We start from the raw sequence: 21188 nt of genomic DNA, 5'->3' as shown, positions 1-21188 counted from the left end.
GAAGAATGGTAAAGGTTTTTTCTCATGAAAACCTTTCCCTAAAAAGAAAAGAATATTAGAGAAACAATGTTTCCGTCTGTGTAGCTTTTATCAGGTGTACAACTAAAAAGGAAAATGGTTTATATACTGTACATTAGAGGAGAAGGAAGGAACAAACAAAACTGGAGAATATGAAAGAACTTAAACATGAGAAGAGATGCAAAAAACAGGAATTAGTGAAGACTAAGAAGAACAAAGTTAAACAGTAATTTATTCCTAGAGAAGTGTGTGATGTAAGTCTGAGAATAAACTTAGCATCTTTTATGTTTTGTAGATGTCTTCTAAACCAAACCAAAGAACACAAACAAAAAAAAAAGTGTGGCTATAATTAAAAAATTCAAAATGTTCTACAATAGGTTTTGTAAGGTCCTTGATTTTAAAAACTCAAATATGAACACCTATGTAGATGGCTGAATATGTTTTATGTGAAATGCAGCCAATAAGATCTGTTGATTGACAGAAGGCCTCTTTTTTAATATTACATTTTACAGTGGAACCAGATGTAATTGTGATGTTGGTGACATATTTGCAAGTGACATAGTTTCTCCTGTTACAAGGGAAAGTGCCCTGAGGGACAAAGCGACTCTTTTATGGAGTGAGGTGCATACAAGTATTTAAATGTAAGTGTTTAATAGGGTTATTGAGAAGGTAACTGTATTAGTCAAATGGCTTCTAATAAATGCAGGTGTGCTAGAGTTGTTGTAGAAACATAAACTATGAACCTGTGAGATGGAGAGCGACTAATAAAGTGGTTAATGAACTCCTAAAGGTGGGTTCTGGGGCCAGAGGCAACACCAACACAATTGTCAATATATATTTTGTGTAAGGCAGGTATAAAACCTTGGAGGGGAAAAAAAAGGAAATGCTCTTTCACCTAGCCAACAAAGATTATGGCCCCATCCTAGCAACCATTGCATCTCACCTGCCTTTGAGAAAAAAGGAGAAAACATTAAGTTTAAGAATCAGTGTTTCCAGTCAGATGAGGGTGAGTGTGAAGGGTCTTGTACTGAATGCCATTTGAAGAAATGTCTAAGGGTAATGAGGCATCCATCGTGAGAAATGACTATGTAAAAAGAAGTGATATTCATATTAAAGATGAAGCAGTCAGTCAGTGCCTTGTAACTGAAAGTGATTGTGAGAGGATGGTTATTGTCTTTTAAACATTAAGGAAGGCTTTTGTGTTCTCGTTATCATTATCCACAATATAAGTGGTGGGACAGCAATATGTGGAAAAAGGGAATCTAGGATTGTCTATTGTGTGGGTTTTGGGAAGAAGAAAAGGCACCTTTAAAATTTTCAGCAATGCAACGGTATTGTGTGGAAAGTTATGATAGTGTCAAACTTCAGTTGTCAGTGGATTTACTGATTTTAGAAATCTATGAAAATGACTTTTAAATTTCTGGTTATGGATGCAAGGGTGTCAGGATGTGAGGATTTAGACATGATAACTTAAAAATGAATTACTCCCATTTGAATCACGCTTGACACAATCTCACAGAAAAAAAAATAGAATTTATTTACTATGAACAAGTTCACTCCAGTAGGTTACAGGGTACGGATTGTGGGGGTGGTCAAATTGTAAATGCATATGGTAGTCTGCTGGGCTACCAGGTTTGCACGCTTTTTGGTAACCTAGCTTTATATACAGGTGGAGGATTTCCTGCAACATTTTACAGCAATTTGTAAAGTTTTGTTGTACATAAATGCATAGCATTCTTCTACCTCAATATAAACACAGTTGGCATCTTGGAAGTGAATATTTTGACAAATAGATAATGTTTAAATGATTATGTCATGTTGATATGTGGTCTTTTTCCAATGCACACAATACATTTTAATGAAAATGAACTGGAATGCTGCATTAATATTCTATTCTCAAATTTAGTTTTCAGGCCTAATTTAGGCCCCACCAATTATCTTCTCTTTCAAAAGCAACATCAGTTTCACTGTCAGTGTCATTCTTAGGTGCAATATGTCCTTTACAGTGTCATACACCTTTGGTTGACCAGAGCCAGAGGTCTACATAAACAGTTCCACTGAAATTTATCTTGCTTGGAACATTTTGAGGGCTCTCATGTTATTAAAACTTGGGTTTAGGCCTGAAAAAGAGTCTTACACTCTGCAGTTTTTGAGCTAATGTAAGGAGCATTTTCACATACCTTCAGTATACCTGTTAGGAGTCCAGAGTACATATTAATTAATTTTGATCAGGTTATTTTTTATGAGATTCTTCTCTGTGACCGCATAAGGGAAGATCTGTTTGTAATGGGGTATTAGTGCACTGATTTTGAAAGGTTAATTTCTACTTCCTAAGGCTGAATGCTCAAAAATTTGTGACAGGGCTATTGTTGGAGCATTCATGCCATCACATGTGATCAACAAGCTTCTGAATATTTTAGGTCATTTTCTCCGCAGTAGCAAGCATCATCAGTCGAAAAGAGTTACCTGCTGCATCAGTATACATTTTTGTTTCCAGGTTGTGCATTCATGAAATGTCTCAGCACTGCACCACCATTTCTTAGATGTAACAGGCTGACTTAGTATAGTAAACCGTCTAATGTTACTGTGCTTTATCACCTTTTCAATTTTTAAATGAGTTTTGTCATAAAACAAACGACGGCTTGTGGTTTCTGGCTGCTCTCTGCATGCAGCACAATGCAATCTTTGACTTGTTTGTGATGCTGTCCCCTCCTTGCAGTCATTCTGTGTATTTAATCTGCTAAAAAAAGGTCTTCCAGTATTTGAAAAATTATTTTCTGTTTATTTTGTAATAATTCGCACTTTGACTAACTCAGTTATCTTTACTACACAGTTGTATGGCAACTCATCACAAACATGGTTGAGACCCATGAAACACTGGTCTGTTGGTTCGAAACCACACGTTTTCAATCGCCAGCCACAATCCTGATCAGATGAGTTTGCTGGATGTATTGATAAACATGAGGTGGGATATTTTTGGAGAAAAAAAAAGGAAGGCGCTTAAGGCTTCCGGAGTTTGGCAGCCTGTCGGATTTTCTGCTCACTCTGTTTAGTTGTTAAGCCCCTGGTGAGTGTGCAGACCCATTAACCATAAACAGCAAAGGTTAGGGTGAGTACAATATTCTTAAGAATATGTGCCACAGATAATGAAGAGATGTACGTCAAATATTTTTGCATGTCTTCGTTTTGCATTGAAGACCTGTTGCATCTTATTCAACCCTTCATTCAACACCCTCCTAACCAGCCTCTCATCTAAACTCACCATTTAGGGCACACGGCCTGCACCTAAATTGCTGTATAGTTGTATAAAAAAATTCTGTGCATAGGATGTGGCAAAAACCTAGCATCCAACGTCATTTTTGTTGTGCTGCCCTCACAACCAGTGTGAATGTGTGAAATATAAACCGGTCTTTAGAAGGTAGTTATGGAAGTTTGGTACACTGTAATCCTTGTCTTTAAAAGCAACACCAAAGTTAAGGTTGTACATGAAGGACTGCATCTTTTGTTTTTATCAGATTGGTTCATGCAGTATGTTCCTAACAAAAACAAATCCAAAATATCTGGTAGTCTGCTGGGCTTTGCACGTCTGTAATTTGGTTGTCCAGAATTAAAAACTGGAAGGTCTGGGAGTCCAGACTACCAATTTGTCCACCCCTGATTTTACAAATCTATGTAGGAAAATGTATGTCCTGAATGTATAAGGTTTGTTTCACCAGTCTATATACCTGAGGTACATGATGATGATCTAAAATATTTTTTGTGTCTATAAATGGTTCAGATCCCTGTTTTTTCCACTTTTATTAAAAAATAGAATACCCTATATATTTTATTTCCAACTTAATTCATAATGGCTGTAATAGTAATAGTGTTGTCCAGTATACAGAGTACAGTGAAATTTTTACTTGTATGTGTGGCCAACACACAACGTGTCTCCACTGTTTAGTGCCATGATAAGCAAGAATTTATTAAAATCTTTCATTTTCTTTAATAAAAAATAAAAATCAGCCTACCTGATTTACTCCTTACCCCTATTTTTGTGGCAGTTATTTAGTGTGCTGTTTATTTTGTGACTCACAATACTTACATTTTAAATTTAAAGCATGACTACAGATCATTTCATTCTGCTAACTGAGCAAGCATGTATCATCTGAAAACTAGAAATTGAAAAGAAATAGACAGATTTTCCTTTCTTTGTACAGTAGATACCAGTAGAGCAAGACATAATGCTTTCAGATCATTACAGAACAGTGTTGGAAGTTTCCTTCCAATGTAAAAAATACAGGGAATATTTAGTGATGCAAATAAGCTAAAACAAATGGATAATTCTGGGACAAACTCATTTGCTGATGGAGAGTGCTACTGACCGCTAGATTAATATTAAGCCACGCATTGGTAATAAAAAAAAAAAGATAGATATTAATAGATATTTTATAGATATAATCAAATGTTAAACACAAATGCAATCAAGCAAAGTAATGTTTTTGATAGAGTAATGCCTTTGTTGTATCAAGTAAAAGTGTTGACAAAAGGCACTTTAATCTCTAAGGTTCGTTTTATATTGGCAGACACATTAATACAGGAAATGATTAAATTATTAGCCTTAATTTACATGTAAACTCTGCAGTGCTTACATATGTTACCTTAACTTATCCCTTATTCTCATCACAGACAGCAAGGGCCAAGGCTGGTTACATAGCTTCTTCAGTATCTCACTAGCCCTTAGCTTTTTTAATTTTCTTTTCTAGAGAGCAGTATCTTGTACCTATCAAGTAAAGTTCTTTGTACAATTTTGAAATCAATTTAACCAGTAAATGCAGAGTTTATAAACATTTTTGTACCCAAACCATATCAGAACTGTTAGTATAGCTTCTGGGATCAGAATTATATAGTACTAGGGGGTTATGCCCCCTGCTCGCTTCGCTTTCCAACCTCCTTGGCCTGTGCTTTGCGCCAGCCACTTTGTGTCTCTGCTGCTCGCACTGTGAAGAGGGGGGCTGAACGCACCCCAAGGACATGCGGTCGCTCCTCTGAAACCCCCTCTTAAATGGTGATATAATGGGGAAACAAAAAGTTTTGTTTTTTTTTAACCTCCTCTTTGCTTGATCAGCTGCTGGCTTGCTGCTGCTGCCATGCCGCGTGATCTGCATCTTGCATGGCACTTTGAACATTTAAAAGCCTTTACTGCAGCTGTTCTACTCTTTGTCTTTTATTTCCAGCCCTGGGCGTGGTTAAATTTCTTGGCACAAAGTTTCGTCTCGCGGGATGTGAGTTCTTGATATTTTTCAGTTTATAATTTAAAAACAGAATAATAATCTGAAAATCTAACAACATCACATTAAAGTTCAATAAATTCTGAAAAGAATGATACCAAACATATATATGTAGGTTTTAAAATAAGCCCGATTTAAAGCGTGACAAAAAACTTGACACAAAAAGTCACATAAAATCGTTGCACTTTTAGGCTTAGGATTTTATATATATATATATATATATATATATATATATATATATATATATATATATATATATATATATATATACAGTAATACCTCGGATAACGACCACAATCCGTTCCAAAAAGTGGGTCGTTATCCGAAATGTTCGCTATCCGAAACAATTTTCTCCATAAGGAATAAAGGAAATAGAAATAATTGGTTCCTAGCCCCTGTTGACTCGCTAATATATGAAAGTTACAGGCTATATAGGTATGTTTTTTTAAATGGGAACAGTTATAATACAGTACAAATGATGTTAAATAAAAATAAAAACATTAAAGAAAGCATTTAAACATAAGAAAACATAGGAAAACTTATCGTTTTGACTGACATGTAGCATTGGTAGGCTTGGCTATGACCGACTGAAAATGCAATGTGTAGGAACAAAATCACTATGAATAAGCACATAACATAATTCTGTAACTAAAAACTAAAGAAATGACACTACAGCATGGAATAAATAAAAAAAATGTGGAATCTTACCTTTCTAGTGAGGCGATTACGACAGCAAAGGGAGGGTCACGGCAGAGGAGGGAGGGTCACGGCAGAGGAGGGAGGGCATATGACAGATACGCTACGTATGGCAGAAAACAATAGCACTATGAATAAGCACATAACATAATTCTGTAACTAAAAACTAAAGAAGTGACACTACAGCATGGAATAAATAAAAAAAATGTGGAATCTTACCTTTCTAGTGAGGCGATTACGACAGCAAAGGGAGGGTCACGGCAGAGGAGGGAGGGTCACGGCAGAGGAGGGAGGGAATATGACAGATACGCTACGTATGGCAGAAAACAATAGCACTGGGTAACTTTAATACGTAAACACATTTTACTGTTTACTGTACATAACTTAATTTTACGAAACTAATTTACAAAACACTTTTTTTTTATTTTTATGCTTTTTTTTTTATGGAGGTGTGGGGAGGAAGGGGTGGAATTACTGCTTAGAGGGGGAATCCCCCTCCATGAGAACATCGGGGGATGTCCTCTGTTGCTTTGAGGTTGAATAAAAAAACTTGTCCAGTGTCTGTTGCTTCTGCCTTTTTTGTAGCACTTTTCAATAATACGACATCACATTATCATTGAACATGTTCAGGCTCCTACTGCCTACCGCACTGTTTGGGAAAGATTTTTCTACAAACAATTGCAATTCCCCCCACTTAGCACACATTTCTTTAATCACTGAACTTGGGACTTCCTCCTTCCCTTCCTCTTCCCCCTCCGAAGACATATCCTCAGCCAAATTCTTTTCTTGCTCAGCCTGAAGGTGCTGCAACTCTTCAGTAGTGAGTTCATTACTGTGCTCCTCCACAAGTTCTTCAACATCGTTATTATCCACCTCCAACCCCATGTTTTGGCCCAGGGAAACAATTTCATCAACAATTTCTGGTTCGAATCCTTCAAAATCTCGCTCTGGAACACAGTCTGGCCAGAGTTTTCTCCATCCTGCATTCATATTACGGTAGGTCACTTGGTTCCATGCATTATCAATAAGATGAACACAATTCAAAATGTTGAAATGATTCTTCCAAAATTCCTTCAGAGTTAAGTTGGTATCGTTCGTTATATCGAAGCACTTTCTGAATAAGGCTTTCGTGTACAATTTCTTGAAGTTTGAAATGATCTGTTGATCCATGGGCTGCAGCAAAGGGGTTGTGTTCGGTGGCAGATAACGAACTTGAATAAAGTCGAACTCTTCTTCTAAGTACTCGTCGATGTTTGGAGGATGTGCTGGAGCATTATCCAGCAGGAGAAGGCATTTGAGGGGAAGGTTGTTCTTCTCTAGGTATTCTTTCACAGCCGGGGCAAAAACTTCGGTCACCCACTCGACAAAAAATTGGCGGGTCACCCAGGCCTTAGAATTAGACCTCCACATAACAGGCAATTTCTGTTTTATTACATTATGCTTCTTAAATACTCTTGGATTGTCCGAATGGTAGACTAACAGCGGCTTCAGCTTAAAATCTCCACTGGCGTTACCGCACAATAGAAGAGTTAGCTTATCTTTCATAGGCTTGTGCCCTGACAATGCTTTCTCTTCCTTCGTTATGTACGTTTTATTCGGCATCTTCTTCCAAAACAGGCCTGTTTCATCCGCATTAAATACCTGTTGCGGTACGTAACTTTCTTCTTCTATGATTTTTTTGAATTCTAGGATGAACTTCTCGGCCCCTGCCTTGTCGGAACTAGCTGCTTCCCCATGCCTTATGACGCTGTGGATGCCTGTTCTGTGCTTAAATTTTTCAAACCAGCCTCGACTGGCTTTGAAAACAAAATCACTCAAAGCACTTGTCTGTGGGGTTTTCTTCTTCAAATCTTCGTAGATTTGCAGCGCCTTCTCACTAATGAATGCCTCACTGATGCTAGCACCTTCTAACTGTTTTTCATTTATATACACAAGCAACAACTTTTCTACTTCGTCTATTATTTGAGGCCTTTGCTTTGTTATAATACTCACTCCTTTTGACACATTAGCTTCTTTAAGCGGCTCCTTTTTCTTTAAAATCGTCGAGATTGTCGACTTTGACTTGCCGTATTCTCTTACGATATCCGACACACGCATGCCTCGTTCATACTTGGCAATAATTTCTTTTTTCAATTCAATTGTTGGCCGCTGCCTTATTACTGCACTGCTACCAGCTCTCTTAATCTTCTTTGGAGCCATGATTGAGGGCTATATATTATTAAATAAAGCAACAAAATCACTAAATAAGAAGGATGCGCACCGATAAAGATAATGAACGTCTGTTCGTAACCGTGTCTCGAGCGCAAAGGAAGATGGGAAGCTGGCCGCTGTCCGCTGGTCGCGTGTGCGTCGCTATCCGAAATTTTGTTCGCTATCGGAGGCAAATTTTTAGTGAAATTTTTGGTCGTTATCCGAATTGTTCGTTATCAAAGGCGTTCTCTAACCGAGGTTCTACTGTGTATATATATATATATATATATATATATATATATATATATATATATATATATATATATATATATATATATATATATATATATAGAATAGATTATTTAATTTCACTTCAGTACTGTAAAATTTTTTAAAGTTTAACTTGGATTACTAATTCTTACAAAGCATGTTCCCACTTGCAAGCTTAGCACACTATACACAACTACAATTACAGTATAGTTGAAAACAAAATTATCTAAGGCTAAACACTGAAAACAAAAAAAGATATTAATTTGTATAATGTTCAAATCATATTCTTAAAGAATTTCTATATACTTAAAGGAAATGCAAAAAAAAAGAAGAAAAATACAGTTCTGTTCTCATTTCAAATATTCTATACTGCACTGTGACCAAATTAAATGGATAGTTATTGGTTTCTTCAACATCTCATTCTTGATTGGCAGCAGATTAAGGAAAAGAGAAACATGGATTCTTAATTGAACAGCAAGTAATGTAAAATTAGAAGAAAAAGTATATTCCATCAGCAGCAGTAATTGGCTACTAATTAAGAAAGCAACTGAAATGCTGCAAGTTCCCTAGGATGTGAATTTGATAGTTGTGAAGTAAAGCAACAATTTCCATTTTATGTGATTGCCCCAACTTAATTCAGTCATTGAAGAGGCTGTGAGTAAATGTGTCCCACAGTGGGCTGAAGGAATTGGACAACTGATTTTGAATATTTCATAACTCTTTTAGGTTGCGTTGAGATTAAATCTATATGACTGAACTGAGCCAACCCCTTGATAATGTTGTTGTTAGTGCTGCTGACTCACCGCTCCAGAATCCTTGGTTATTGTCTCTGTGGAGATTGCACAAATTTTTACACTATTTATTCTGGTTTTCCTCCTTCAGTTAATTTTCGACTTCACACTGGTTCTGTATGAGTGAATGTAGGTGTTTGTATAAACCATTTTCATGATGAACAAGTAACTCATTCTAGGATTTTTTTCTGGCTTATGCCAGGATAGGCTACTTTAAGCCAGTTTGATCACAAATAGATGGAAGAATTTCACCTATACAAGCATACTCCTCTTATTTATGCAAATCTTTGTATTCATGTTCATTGAACTGTATGACAGATGAATAAATAAAACATTATTACTACAATATTAACTTCAGATTAAGCATTAATTAAAAAATAAGTTTCCTTCTTTTTCTGATCATCTGTCTTGCTCAAATGCGAGAAGTATCTGAAATAACAGATTTAGCATCTACTGTATGTTCAAACTCTGCGGTGGGTTGGCACCCTGCCCGGGATTGGTTTCTGCCTTGTGCCCTGTGTTGGCTGGGATTGGCTCCAGCAGACCCCAGTGACCCTGTGTTCGGATTCAGCGGGTTGGAAAATGGATGGATGGATGTATGTTCAATCTAGCAGCTTATCATTATCGCTTTACAGTTTTTCAGTTTGACTGTGTAGCTTCTCCAATGGTTTTCTTCCCATGTCGACTAGCCAGAGTAGTAGCAGTGGGGAACAGAATGAAAACAACTGAGGTCCTTGATGCAAATACTGCATATCATTGCTTTGATACACTATCAATACATATTTTAGCTAACAGATTATTTAGTAGAAGTGTTTCAGGAAATGCTACTGGAGTTCCTCTGTCTCTGTGGCATTATACCTTTATAATGGATCCCTGTGACTGTTCTCTTATCTTTAGCGAAGTCAGAAGTTATTTAATCTTTTTTGTAATACTGTATTTGTGTGTGTTCGAGGAGGGTTTGTTGTTCTTTCTTACAGTGTGTCAATATTTTTTCAGCTTATGTAAAGCTAAATTTCCCCTGGAAACAAATATGACTTGCAGCCATTCTGTTTGTCAATCAGGCAATTAGCTCAACTCACCACCTGACTCCTACCCAACGGACTTTACTTCAGTCGGGTATTCCTTCCAGAGTATTTGCACTAATCATCATTTGAAAGTAACGATTTAGGTCATCCAGAACACCCTCTGGCAGCCCTAAATAACCTTAAGTGCAAATTGTTAAGTAAAGATTTAATACCCCTTAGTAGCTCCCTGGCTAGCCTCATACCATAATATGCACCAGCAGTCTCATTTGTTTTAGTCAGAAACATTGTTTTACCACCTAGTGATTTTATAGTTACAAATGTGGGTTCCTCATTGGTAATTACTGCAGACCTGCATGTCTCATCTACTATCGTATACTATACTCTGGAAACACAAGTTGCCATCCATGAAAACTATTCATAAGGCAAACTATGTGAGCAATTATTATTTACTTGTGTCTAAAACACTAGAATAAATACTTTTTATGGTATCAGTATTTGTTTATACCAAGAATTTCTTGAGTTTTCCAAAAATCTTTTTGACTTCTTGTGAAATGGTAAAAACAGCACAAGCTTGATTCCAAACTTGTCATGTCAACCCAGCCATTCCATGCATTTGTTAAAGTCAGCTATCAATATACCTGAATCTGACTGATGAAACTTGGTTTGATAGTGATGCAGTTTAATAAATAAACAGCTCATTCATTCGTTTTCCACATCTTATCTGAAGCTTGGTCATGGAGGCAACAGTCTTAGCAGTGAGGCCCAAACGTCCTTTTCCCCAGCCACACTTGCCAACTTATACTGTGGGATACCGAGGCGTTCCCAGACTGTATGGGAGATATAATCTTCCCAGTGAGCCCAGGGTGTTCCCCGGAGTCTCTTTTCAGCTGGTTGTGCACATAAAACCTCCACAGAGAGCTGTCCAGGAGGCATCTGTATCAGATGCCTAAACCACCTTAAGAGCTTTACCTTTTGATTCAGCTGTTTCTTCCAAACTACTTTCTGTTCCAATCTGTCTGTCGATCTCACCATCCCTTTTCCCCTCACTCGAGAACAAGGCCTCGAGGTATTTAAACTCCACTTGACGCGGCAACTCACTTCCCATTCAGAGAGGACAGTCCACCTTTTTCCTACTGAGGAGCATGACCTTTGATTTGGAGGCACTTATCCTCATACCTGCTGCTTCACACTTGGTCACAAACTGTCCCAATGACTATACATCCCGACAAAGCCAACAGGTCCATCTGCAAAAAGCAGTGATGCGATTTTGAGATGACCAGGCTGGACCCCCTCCCCTTCCCTACTGTGCCTTCACATCCTGTCCATGAAAACTACAAACAAGATAGGAATAAACAGATATGCTGGAAAATAATAACAAATACTGATGTAGAAATAGCTTAGCTAGCACACTTTGGCAGACCTGAAATCATAGTTTTGAATCAACCCTGTTATGGTCAGTGGGCAATAGCACCCTGAATTGGATTTTCACAATATGACATTAAAGAAAATTTGAACAAACTGGGCATGTTGAGACACTGGAAGGCACAAAAAGGTATCTGCATCTGATGGACAGTATTTACAGTGCATCCGGAAAGTATTCACAGCGCATCACTTTTTCCTCATTTTGTTATGTTACAGCCTTATTCCAAAATGAATTAAATTCATTTTTTTTCTCAGAATTCTACACACAACACCCCATAATGACAACGTGAAAAAAGTTTACTTGAGGTTTTTGCAAATTTATTAAAAATAAAAAAAACTGAGAAATCACATGTACATAAGTATTCACAGCCTTTGCTCAATACTTTGTCGATGCACCTTTGGCAGCAATTATAGCCTCAAGTCTTTTTGAATATGATGCCACAAGCTTGGCACACCTATCCTTGGCCAGTTTCACCCATTCCTCTTTGCAGCACCTCTCAACCTCCATCAGGTTGGATGGGAAGCGTCGGTGCACAACCATTTTAAGATCTCTCCAGAGATGTTCAATCGGATTCAAGTCTGGGCTCTGGCTGGGCCACTCAAGGACGTTCACGGAGTTGTCCTGAAGTCACTCCTTTGATATCTTGGTTGTGTGCTCAGGGTCGTTGTCCTGCTGAAAGATGAACCATCGCCCCAGTCTGAGGTCAAGAGCGCTCTGGAGCAGGTTTTCATTCAGGATGTCTCTGTACATTGCTGCAGTCATCTTTCCCTTTATCCTGACTAGTCTCCCAGTCCCTGTCGCTGAAAAACATCCCCACAGCATGATGCTGCCACCACCATGCTTCACTGTAGTAATGGTATTGGTCTGGTGATGAGCGGTGCCTGGTTTCCTCCAAACGTGACGCCTGGCATTCACACCAAAGAGTTCAATCTTTGTCTCATCAGACCAGAGAATTTTCTTTCTCATGGTCTGAGTGTCCTTCAGGTGCCTTTTGGCAAACTCCAGGCGGGCTGCCATGTGCCTTTTACTAAGGAGTGGCTTCCGTCTGGCCATTCTACCATACAGGCCTGATTGGTGGATTGCTGCAGAGATGGTTGTCCTTCTGGAAGGTTCTCCTCTCTCCACAGAGGACCTCTGGAGCTCTGACAGAGTGACCATCGGGTTCTTGGTCACCTCCCTGACTAAGGCCCTTCTCCCCCGATCACTCAGTTTAGATGGCCGGCCAGCTCTAGGAAGAGTCCTGGTGGTTTCTAACTTCTTCCACTTAATGGATGATGGAGGCCACTGTGCTCATTGGGACTTTCAAAGCAGCAGAAATGTTTCTGTAACCTTCCCCAGATTTGTGCCTCGAGACAATCCTGTCTCGGAGGTCTACAGACAATTCCTTTGACTTCATGCTTGGTTTGTGCTCTGACATGAGCTGTCAACTGTGGGACTTTATATAGACAGGTGTGTGCCTTTCCAAATCATGTCCAATCAACTGAATTTACCACAGGTGGACTCCAATTAAGCTGCAGAAACATCTCAAGGATGATCAGGGGAAACAGGATGCACCTGAGCTCAATTTTGAGCTTCATGGCAAAGGCTGTGTATACTTATGTACATGTGCTTTCTCAGTTTTTTTAATTCTAATAAATTTGCAAAAACCTCAAGTAAACTTTTTTCATGTTGTCATTATGGGGTGTTGTATGTAGAATTCTGAGGAAAAAAAATGAATTTAAAACATTTTGAAATAAGGCTGTAGCATAACAAAATGTGGAAAAAGTGATGCGCTGTGAATACTTTCCAGATACACTGTAAATGTCACTTCACTAAGGAACAAGAAATTGTAATGCAGTACTTGCTCAGAATCTTATGACAATATTTTAAAAGAATTTGACTTGTAACATGTGTTGCAGCTATGAAGCCATTCTTATGGAGAGACAAAAAATAGAAGAGATTAGAGTACATGACAAACCTTTAAAGCATAGATAAACCACAAGAGAGCAAAGAATACAAATTTGAAATGTTTGATTCACAAAGAACCAGTACATTAGATATATATTAGATGTGAGAAGGATCTGGTCCAGTCACTGGAATGATGAATGGTGAGAAATTTAAATAGATTTTGATTTAGCATTCTGTACCTTAGTATAAACAACTAACTGGCAAAACTTCATCTTTCGCATTAATAACACAAAGCAACTGGGAGTGAAAAGTCTGCGGATGGTATATTAACACAGTTAGAATAGTCACATCAGAGCACATACCCCAACATAACTGAAGCTGTGTGAAATCACTTGTACAAGGAAAAGAACAAAAAAAAAACAGCCAAAGTCAGTAAAAGATTTATGGTAAATCCTACTAGAAGTTTGGAAGATTTTTTGAAACATTTAAACAGTTTTGATGAGACCAAGTCCTTTTCGCCTAGATACTCCAAAATAATATTGAGTTGATATTTGAATGTCCCTAAAGTTCTATTCTCCACCACACTACTCGGTAGTTTTTTTTCCATCTGTCTATGTCTTTTGTGTGAAGAAAAAAATTTGCCTGAAATTTTCTTTTAATAAGTTTCAACCATGTCCCTGTGTTCTTTATGAAGAATGTATTTTAAAGTAACAATAGGGATACACTGTACTCATTCCCTTCATAATTAAAATTTCAATCAATTCACCTCTGAATTTATTTGGCTTGACTGAAAAAGTTCAAATCTTTCAGCTTTTCCTCATAGTTCATACCTTGGAATCCCTTCTCTGGAGTTTCTCAAGCACTTACTGATCTATGTTTACTTGGGTTCACCTGATGGGACTACCTGGAAAAATTATACGGCAGTGTACTAAAGTAAACATGTTTGATATTTTTATTGTATTACTGTTTATGCTTATTCTAATGCTTCATGGTGTTTTCAGGAGCAAACAAACACTTACTGACCAGATAACTAGCTTTAAAAATAACTTTTTTGGGTGGTATAAGACTTTTGTACAGTAATGTATATGCTGTATGCCTTTTTTCTGTCCTTGCCAACTGTTGCATCATAAAAAATAGATGTAATGCATATACAGAATTATGTAAACTAACAGCTTACAATGCATAAAATATTGCAGAACCATAGTTCAGAATATATTTCCTCCTGCAGAATAAGTAGTTAAATGCATTCAGAGGCATGATGGAAAGATTGAACAAATATCAAAAATAGTTTAAAGATTAAACAAAGTACCCATATTATTCTGTAAATAATACATCTCCTTTGGTAAAAGAATACATTAAAAAGTAATCTGTTAAATAGTTTTCTGCATAAACCTACTGCATAAATGTATTAAAGAATGGTTTGGAATTTGGAAGTTTATTTTAAAAAGTTAAGATGGTGAGGTCTTTGCATTTATTCAATCTGGTATGGAAATTTGCTTGTTTAATTATTAAGATTAATGAAACATTACAAATCGCCATCTGTAACCAAATGTCAAAATTAGTAATCGAATTTGAAAAGCAGAAGAAATTGATTTATTTGCCTTATCATACATTAGCAAAGTGTGAGTAAAAATCACTTGTCCAAAGGCAATTTTTAAAATAGCAGCATCAGTCAGTAGTTCCTTGTGTTCAGACTATAACCATTACATAATTTTACTTGTATTACAAAAAAAAATATGAATGACTTAAGACCCATGGAAATTGTAATTTTGTTCATGCAATGCACTAAAATGAACATGCTGCTCTGCCTTTGGTTACACTACTGCTATGTAGATAGGAACACCCATTCATAAGCAACATTTCTAATACACTTAAAAATGATCAGAATTATGCTAAATATATTTAAAAGTAAATTTATAAATATGTTGCTTTTGTTGGATATGTTGCTTTTGTTGGAGAAAACTGCTTGAATGCTTTTGAGTGAATCGTTAAATTGCATTAATTTTAATGTTGTTATTTCATTAGCTAATGTAGGAAAAATGAGAATTTAACCTGCTTAATTAATTATCACTTTTGCCTTTGGCATTTCCAATCATTGATTAAATAATTTAGTAAGGCTCCTACTTTATTTTCTGTACCTTTTTCTGTTGGAGGTGATCTTTAGAACATTAAAACTTTAGAACAATCTAGACGAGAACAGGCCATTCAGCTCAACAAAGCTCGCCAGGCCTATCCACTTAATTCTTCTAAAAAAACCCATCAAATCTATTTTTGAAAATCCCTAAAGTCTTACTGTCTACCATGTTACTTGGTAGCTTATTCCAAGTGTCTATACTTCTCTGAGTAAAGAAAAACTTCCTAATATTTGTGCAAAATTTACCCTTCATAATTTTCTTGTTGAACTCATTTTAAAATAACAGTTCAATCCACTGTACTAATTCCCTTCATAATTCTAAACACTTCAATCGTGTCACCTAGTAATCTTCTTTTGCTTAAACTGATAACGCTCATCTCTTTTAATCTTTCTTTATAATTTATCCCCTGAAGCCCTGGAATGAGCCTAGTTGCTCTTCTCTGGACTTTTTCTAGTGCTGCTATGTCCTTTTTGTAGCATGGAGACCAAAGCTGCACACAGGATGAGGCCTCACCAATGCATTATAAACCTTGAGTAGAAAATCCTTGGACTTGTAGTCCACACATCTGAGTGCTATACTATATAACCTAACATTTTGTTTGCCTTCTTAATGGCTTCTGAACACTGTCTTGAAGTCGATAGCATAGAGTCCACTATGACTCCTAAATGCTTCTCATAAGGTGTACTCTCGATTTTCTGACCACCCATTGTGTATTCAAACCTAACATTTTTACTTCCTATGAGTAATACCTTACATTTACTGACATTAAATTTCATCTGCCCAAGCCTGTATGCTGTCTAAGTATGTCTGTAATGATTTAACAGATTCCAAATTATCTGCCAGTCCACCTATCTTGGTTTCATCTGCAAACTTAACCAGCTTGTTACTTATATTCCTATCCAAGTCATTTATATATATATTAAAAATAACAGCAGCCTTAGCACTGACCCCTGTGGAACACCACTCTTAACTTTACCCAATTCTGATGAGGTTCCTCGCACCATCACCTCTGCTTCCTGTGTTTCAGCCAATTCTGCACCCATCAACAAACATCACCCTGAACTCCCACTTCTTTTAGTTTGATGCCCAACCTGTCATGTGATACCTTATCAAATGCTTTCTGAAACTCAAATAAATAATATCATATGCTCCACTTTGATCGTATCCTTTTGTTGCTTCCTCATAGAATTCCAGCATGTTAGTAAAACACAACCTCCCTCTTCTGAACCCATGCTGACTGTTTAGAAAAACTCCTGTATTTACAATGTGCTGCTCAATCTTATTCTTAATAATTCCTTCCATTAATTTTCCTGTGATGCACATTAAGCTTACTGGCCTATAATTGCTTGGATTTGCCCTGTCACCCTTTTTATATAACGGGATAATATTTGTCATTTTCCAGTCCTTTGGTATCTCCCCAGTGCGCAGTGACTTCCTAAAAATATGTCTCCGACTATTACACTTATATCAACGTAACTGAAGCATGAATGTTTTAAGAGACAGAATAATACAATTTATTGATAAAAACAAGAACTATAGAAATACAATATATGCATGTACAGTATAACGTCATAGAAAACACATAGTAAAACAGAATAGGCAGACAAACATGTAACACATTGCTATTTAGAGTTCTAATTTATCTTAGCACAGATAAACACTTTTACAATACTAAGTCTTTAAGAATGATGTCTGATGCTATGAGGAGTTGTTTGTTGTTATTGCTGTGGGTTCAAGTGGAGGATTCTTGTGTTGGAGTGCACTCTCTCTCTTTTAGCAAGATCCTTTGTGGTGTGCTGTGCTTTTCTCAATAAGGATTGAGAGGAAAAGCATTCCTGTTTCTGGCATAACAGATTAGATGCTGCAGTTCTCTTCTTGAAATAATCACTGCTTCTCAGTCTTCTCAGACTGGAGTCGGTCACTGGCACAGAACTTTGCTGGGCACAGTGAATATCAGCTTCCAGGTCCATAAAGAGAAGAGATTGTCAGCTTTCAGCTTACAAAGCAGGGAGCAGCTTGTCAGCTTTTACGTTTCAAAGAATGCAAAAAATGTTCCCCAAGAGAGGTGAGAGTAGTTAGTTTTTGAAGGAGAGTGTAACCTCTCATAATTAAAGTCACTTCTAGTTGTAGAACTATTGCCTGCTCCTATAGCTACAATTGTAAATAATCAAGCCCACAAAAACTATTTAAATTTTGCCAATTAAAGTTTTTTCAAAGAGCTAGGTTTTTACCATGGATGGCTTATTTATCAGTTGAGTGATAATAAAATCAACAAAGAAAATGTATGATATGGTATATCCTGAGTAACGGGATATTTTGTTAATATAGCAGCCAAAATTATTCAATTCCTACATAATTAATCCTTTGGAAACTCTAGCATGATCCTTAATTTAATTTAGCTGTGATGCATAACTACAGTAAACTCCACTCATGAAGGCCCCGGGGAAGACCCAGGACACACTGGAGGGACTATGTCTCCCGGCTGGCCTGGGAACGCCTCGGGATTCCCCCGGAAGAGCTAGAAGAAGTGGCCGGGGAGAGGAAAGTCTGGGCATATCTGCTCAAGCTGCTGCCCCCACGACCCAATCTCGGGTAAGCGGAAGAGGATGGATGGATGGATGCTATCTTTGTATACATTCTGTATTAACTTTGTAATTATAATTATATTAAACCAATACAGTGCATAATAGATTAATAAGGGACAATAGAGAAAGCATTCATATGAGTGTTATGCACAGCTAGCACTTCAATGAATGTAAAATGTAAGGCTTCACTGCTGCCATTAATGTCTTCTTTACAAGTCTGTTAGAGATAATGCAAAATAATGAGTGCATTTGGCAAGTTTCTGAGTCTAGCCCCTGCTAATGTTGAAATGTTAATTAAGACAGAGTGTGGTTATATGTAAAATGTAACTGATTATCAAGTTACATACACAATATGGCCAAAATATATGACCACTCCTCCAAATTATCAAGTTCAGGTGTTTCAGCTGCACCATTTTTTAAGTGATGCATAAAGTTAAACACGTAGCCATGCAATCTCTATTGACAAACATTGGCAGTAGAATGTGCTGTACAGAAGAGCTCAGTGATTTTAAAAGTGACACTGTGCTAGAATGTCACCTGTGCTACAAGTCAGTATGTGAACTTTCTGCACTGCTAGATCTGCCCCTGTCAAGTGTAAGTGCTATTGTTATGAAGTGAAAGCATCAATGAGCAGCTACAGAGTAGCTACAAAGTGGTAGACCGCATAGACTTACAGAGTGGTACTGAAGTATGTAGTGTGTAAAAATCACCTATCCTCTGTTGCATCACTCATAACAGAGTTCCAGATTACGTGAGCAACATCAGCAGAAGATTTGTGTGTCAGGAGCTTCATGAAATTGGTTTCCTTGGCTGAGCAGCTAGCTGGACATACTGTAAACCCAGATCACTATGCGTAATGAGAAGCGTCGGTTGAATTGGTGTAAAACACACATTGCCATTGGACTAAAACTCAAGAAATGTGTTCCCTGGAGTGATGAATCATGATTCACTATCTGGCAACCTGATGGACAAATTTGGGTTTGGAAGATGCAAGGAGAACATCATTTGCACCTTTTTGGTTTGGGGTAGTGCTCTTGCTTACAATGAAAGGTACTGTTAATGCTATAGCATACAAAGACATTTTAGACAATTGTGTGCTTCCAACTTTGTGTAGTAGTTTGGGGTAGGGATGTTTCTGTTCTAGCATGACTATGCCCCTGTGCATAAAGCCAGGTCCACAAAGGCATGCTTTGGAAGGTTTGGTGTGGAGAAACTCAAATGGCCTGCACAGAACCCCAACATAAGCTTTACTGAACACCTTTGGGATGATTTGGAATGCTGATTGCAAGCCAGGATTTCTTGTCCATCTGTACCTGACCTCAGAAAAGCTCTTTTGGCTGAATGGGCATAGATTCCTAGAAAAAATGGAGGCTGTAATAATTGCTTATTGGTGTGATGGTCAGGTGTCCATATTGTGTATATAAAAATGTAAAGAGATTAGTGCTCATACAGTGCTTTCTGCATTGCCTGTTTGAATGAATTATGCATTGTATTTTCTTTATAATATGATATCAAAATGTATCTGTCATGCAATGGATTTTGCATTACCACTTGTGGATATATTGTACATATTATACTCCTTACAATATGAAAGTAAAACAAAGTATGTGCACCAAGAGGAAGAGAGTATTTAAACAATTTTTTTCATTTAGAGCAATAATCTCTGCGTGTGCTGTTTATTTTTTCTGTCTATTTTAGCAGTATCCTGCAGCAGTCCTCTGAAGACATAAATATTATGTATGTGAAAAAAACAAGTGAATAGGAAAAAATAGCAATAGAAATTTAATTTACTATTGTAAACTATGACATATTTTATCCATTTATTAATTTCTTTTTTTTTTTGTGCAGGTTTTGTATCAGTTGATTTAGATATAGATTTGTATTTTAATTTTGGGAAAATTTACCATTCATGTTATACATCTGTACTTTAATATCTATAACCTTTTTTGGTATGCAGTATATACTTTTTTTATTCAAAGGAAAATTTATTTGATTAGTTTTTTATTATTTTGTTAACTTATATGATTAATGAAAAATATATTTAAAAGTCAGAAACTGAGAAAAATGTAGCAAAAGAAACTTCACAATGGTAAATTATAAAAGACTCGTCACAAAATCTTTACATAGAAGATTCTTGGGCAGGTTGGAATTGTGCTACTTCTTGCTTTGTTTTTATCTTTACTTTAAGCATTTTTCTTATTTATTTGCTTCAGTTTCTGTTGATTAATCAATGTCATGTATTAGAATAAAATACTTGTGCTGAAGTAAATGTTTATGTAAACAATTTCTTTTAACTGATCTTTTTATGTAAGTATTGGAACTTTTTTTTTTATATAGAATTTAGAAGTTGCCATACAGGCTACTGAGAATCAAAAAAAGAAAGATCCTCATGTTCGTGGCTCTTCTTCCTCTCCCTTGCGCAAATCCTCAACTCCAAGAAGACGAGGTGCTATGATTGGGAAGTTCAGGGCATCAGCTGCCAACAGGAAGAACACTAGAGGTGTGTGTGATGTTGTAATATAAATACAGTGATCCCTCGCTATATCGCGCTTCACCTTTCGTGGCTTCACTCCATCGCGGATTTTATATGTAAGCATATTTAAATATATATCGCGGATTTTTTGCTGGTTCGCGGATTTCTGCGGACAATGGGTCTTTTAATTTCTGGTACATGCTTCCTCAGTTGGTTTGCCCAGTTGATTTCATACAAGGGACGCTATTGGCAGATGGCTGAGAAGCTAGATTGCTTACTTTTCTCTCTCTCTTACGCTGACTATCTGTGATCCTGACGTATGGGGATTGAGCAGGGGGGCTGTTCGCACACCTAGACGACACGGACGCTCGTCTAAAAATGCTGAAAGATTATCTTCACGTTGCTATCTTTTGTGCAGCTGCTTC

General features: G+C 37.1%; 1 protein-coding gene across 1 annotated transcript in view; it reads left to right on the top strand.

Moving 5' to 3' along the window:
- The window catches only part of kiaa0753 (KIAA0753 ortholog), a 103754-nt gene that overhangs the window by 12314 nt on the left and 70252 nt on the right, over positions 1-21188 (top strand). Inside the window, exon 8 of the mRNA XM_028806636.2 lies at positions 20628-20790. Within this exon, the coding sequence (XP_028662469.2) occupies positions 20628-20790 (163 nt within the window). The remainder of the gene's footprint in view (positions 1-20627; positions 20791-21188) is intronic.

Source organism: Erpetoichthys calabaricus, chromosome 8 (genome assembly GCF_900747795.2).
Source record: "Erpetoichthys calabaricus chromosome 8, fErpCal1.3, whole genome shotgun sequence".
Lineage (NCBI taxonomy): Eukaryota > Metazoa > Chordata > Cladistia > Polypteriformes > Polypteridae > Erpetoichthys > Erpetoichthys calabaricus.
Note: the sequence above shows the minus strand (reverse complement) of the source record. Positions and strands in the feature narration are given on the sequence as shown.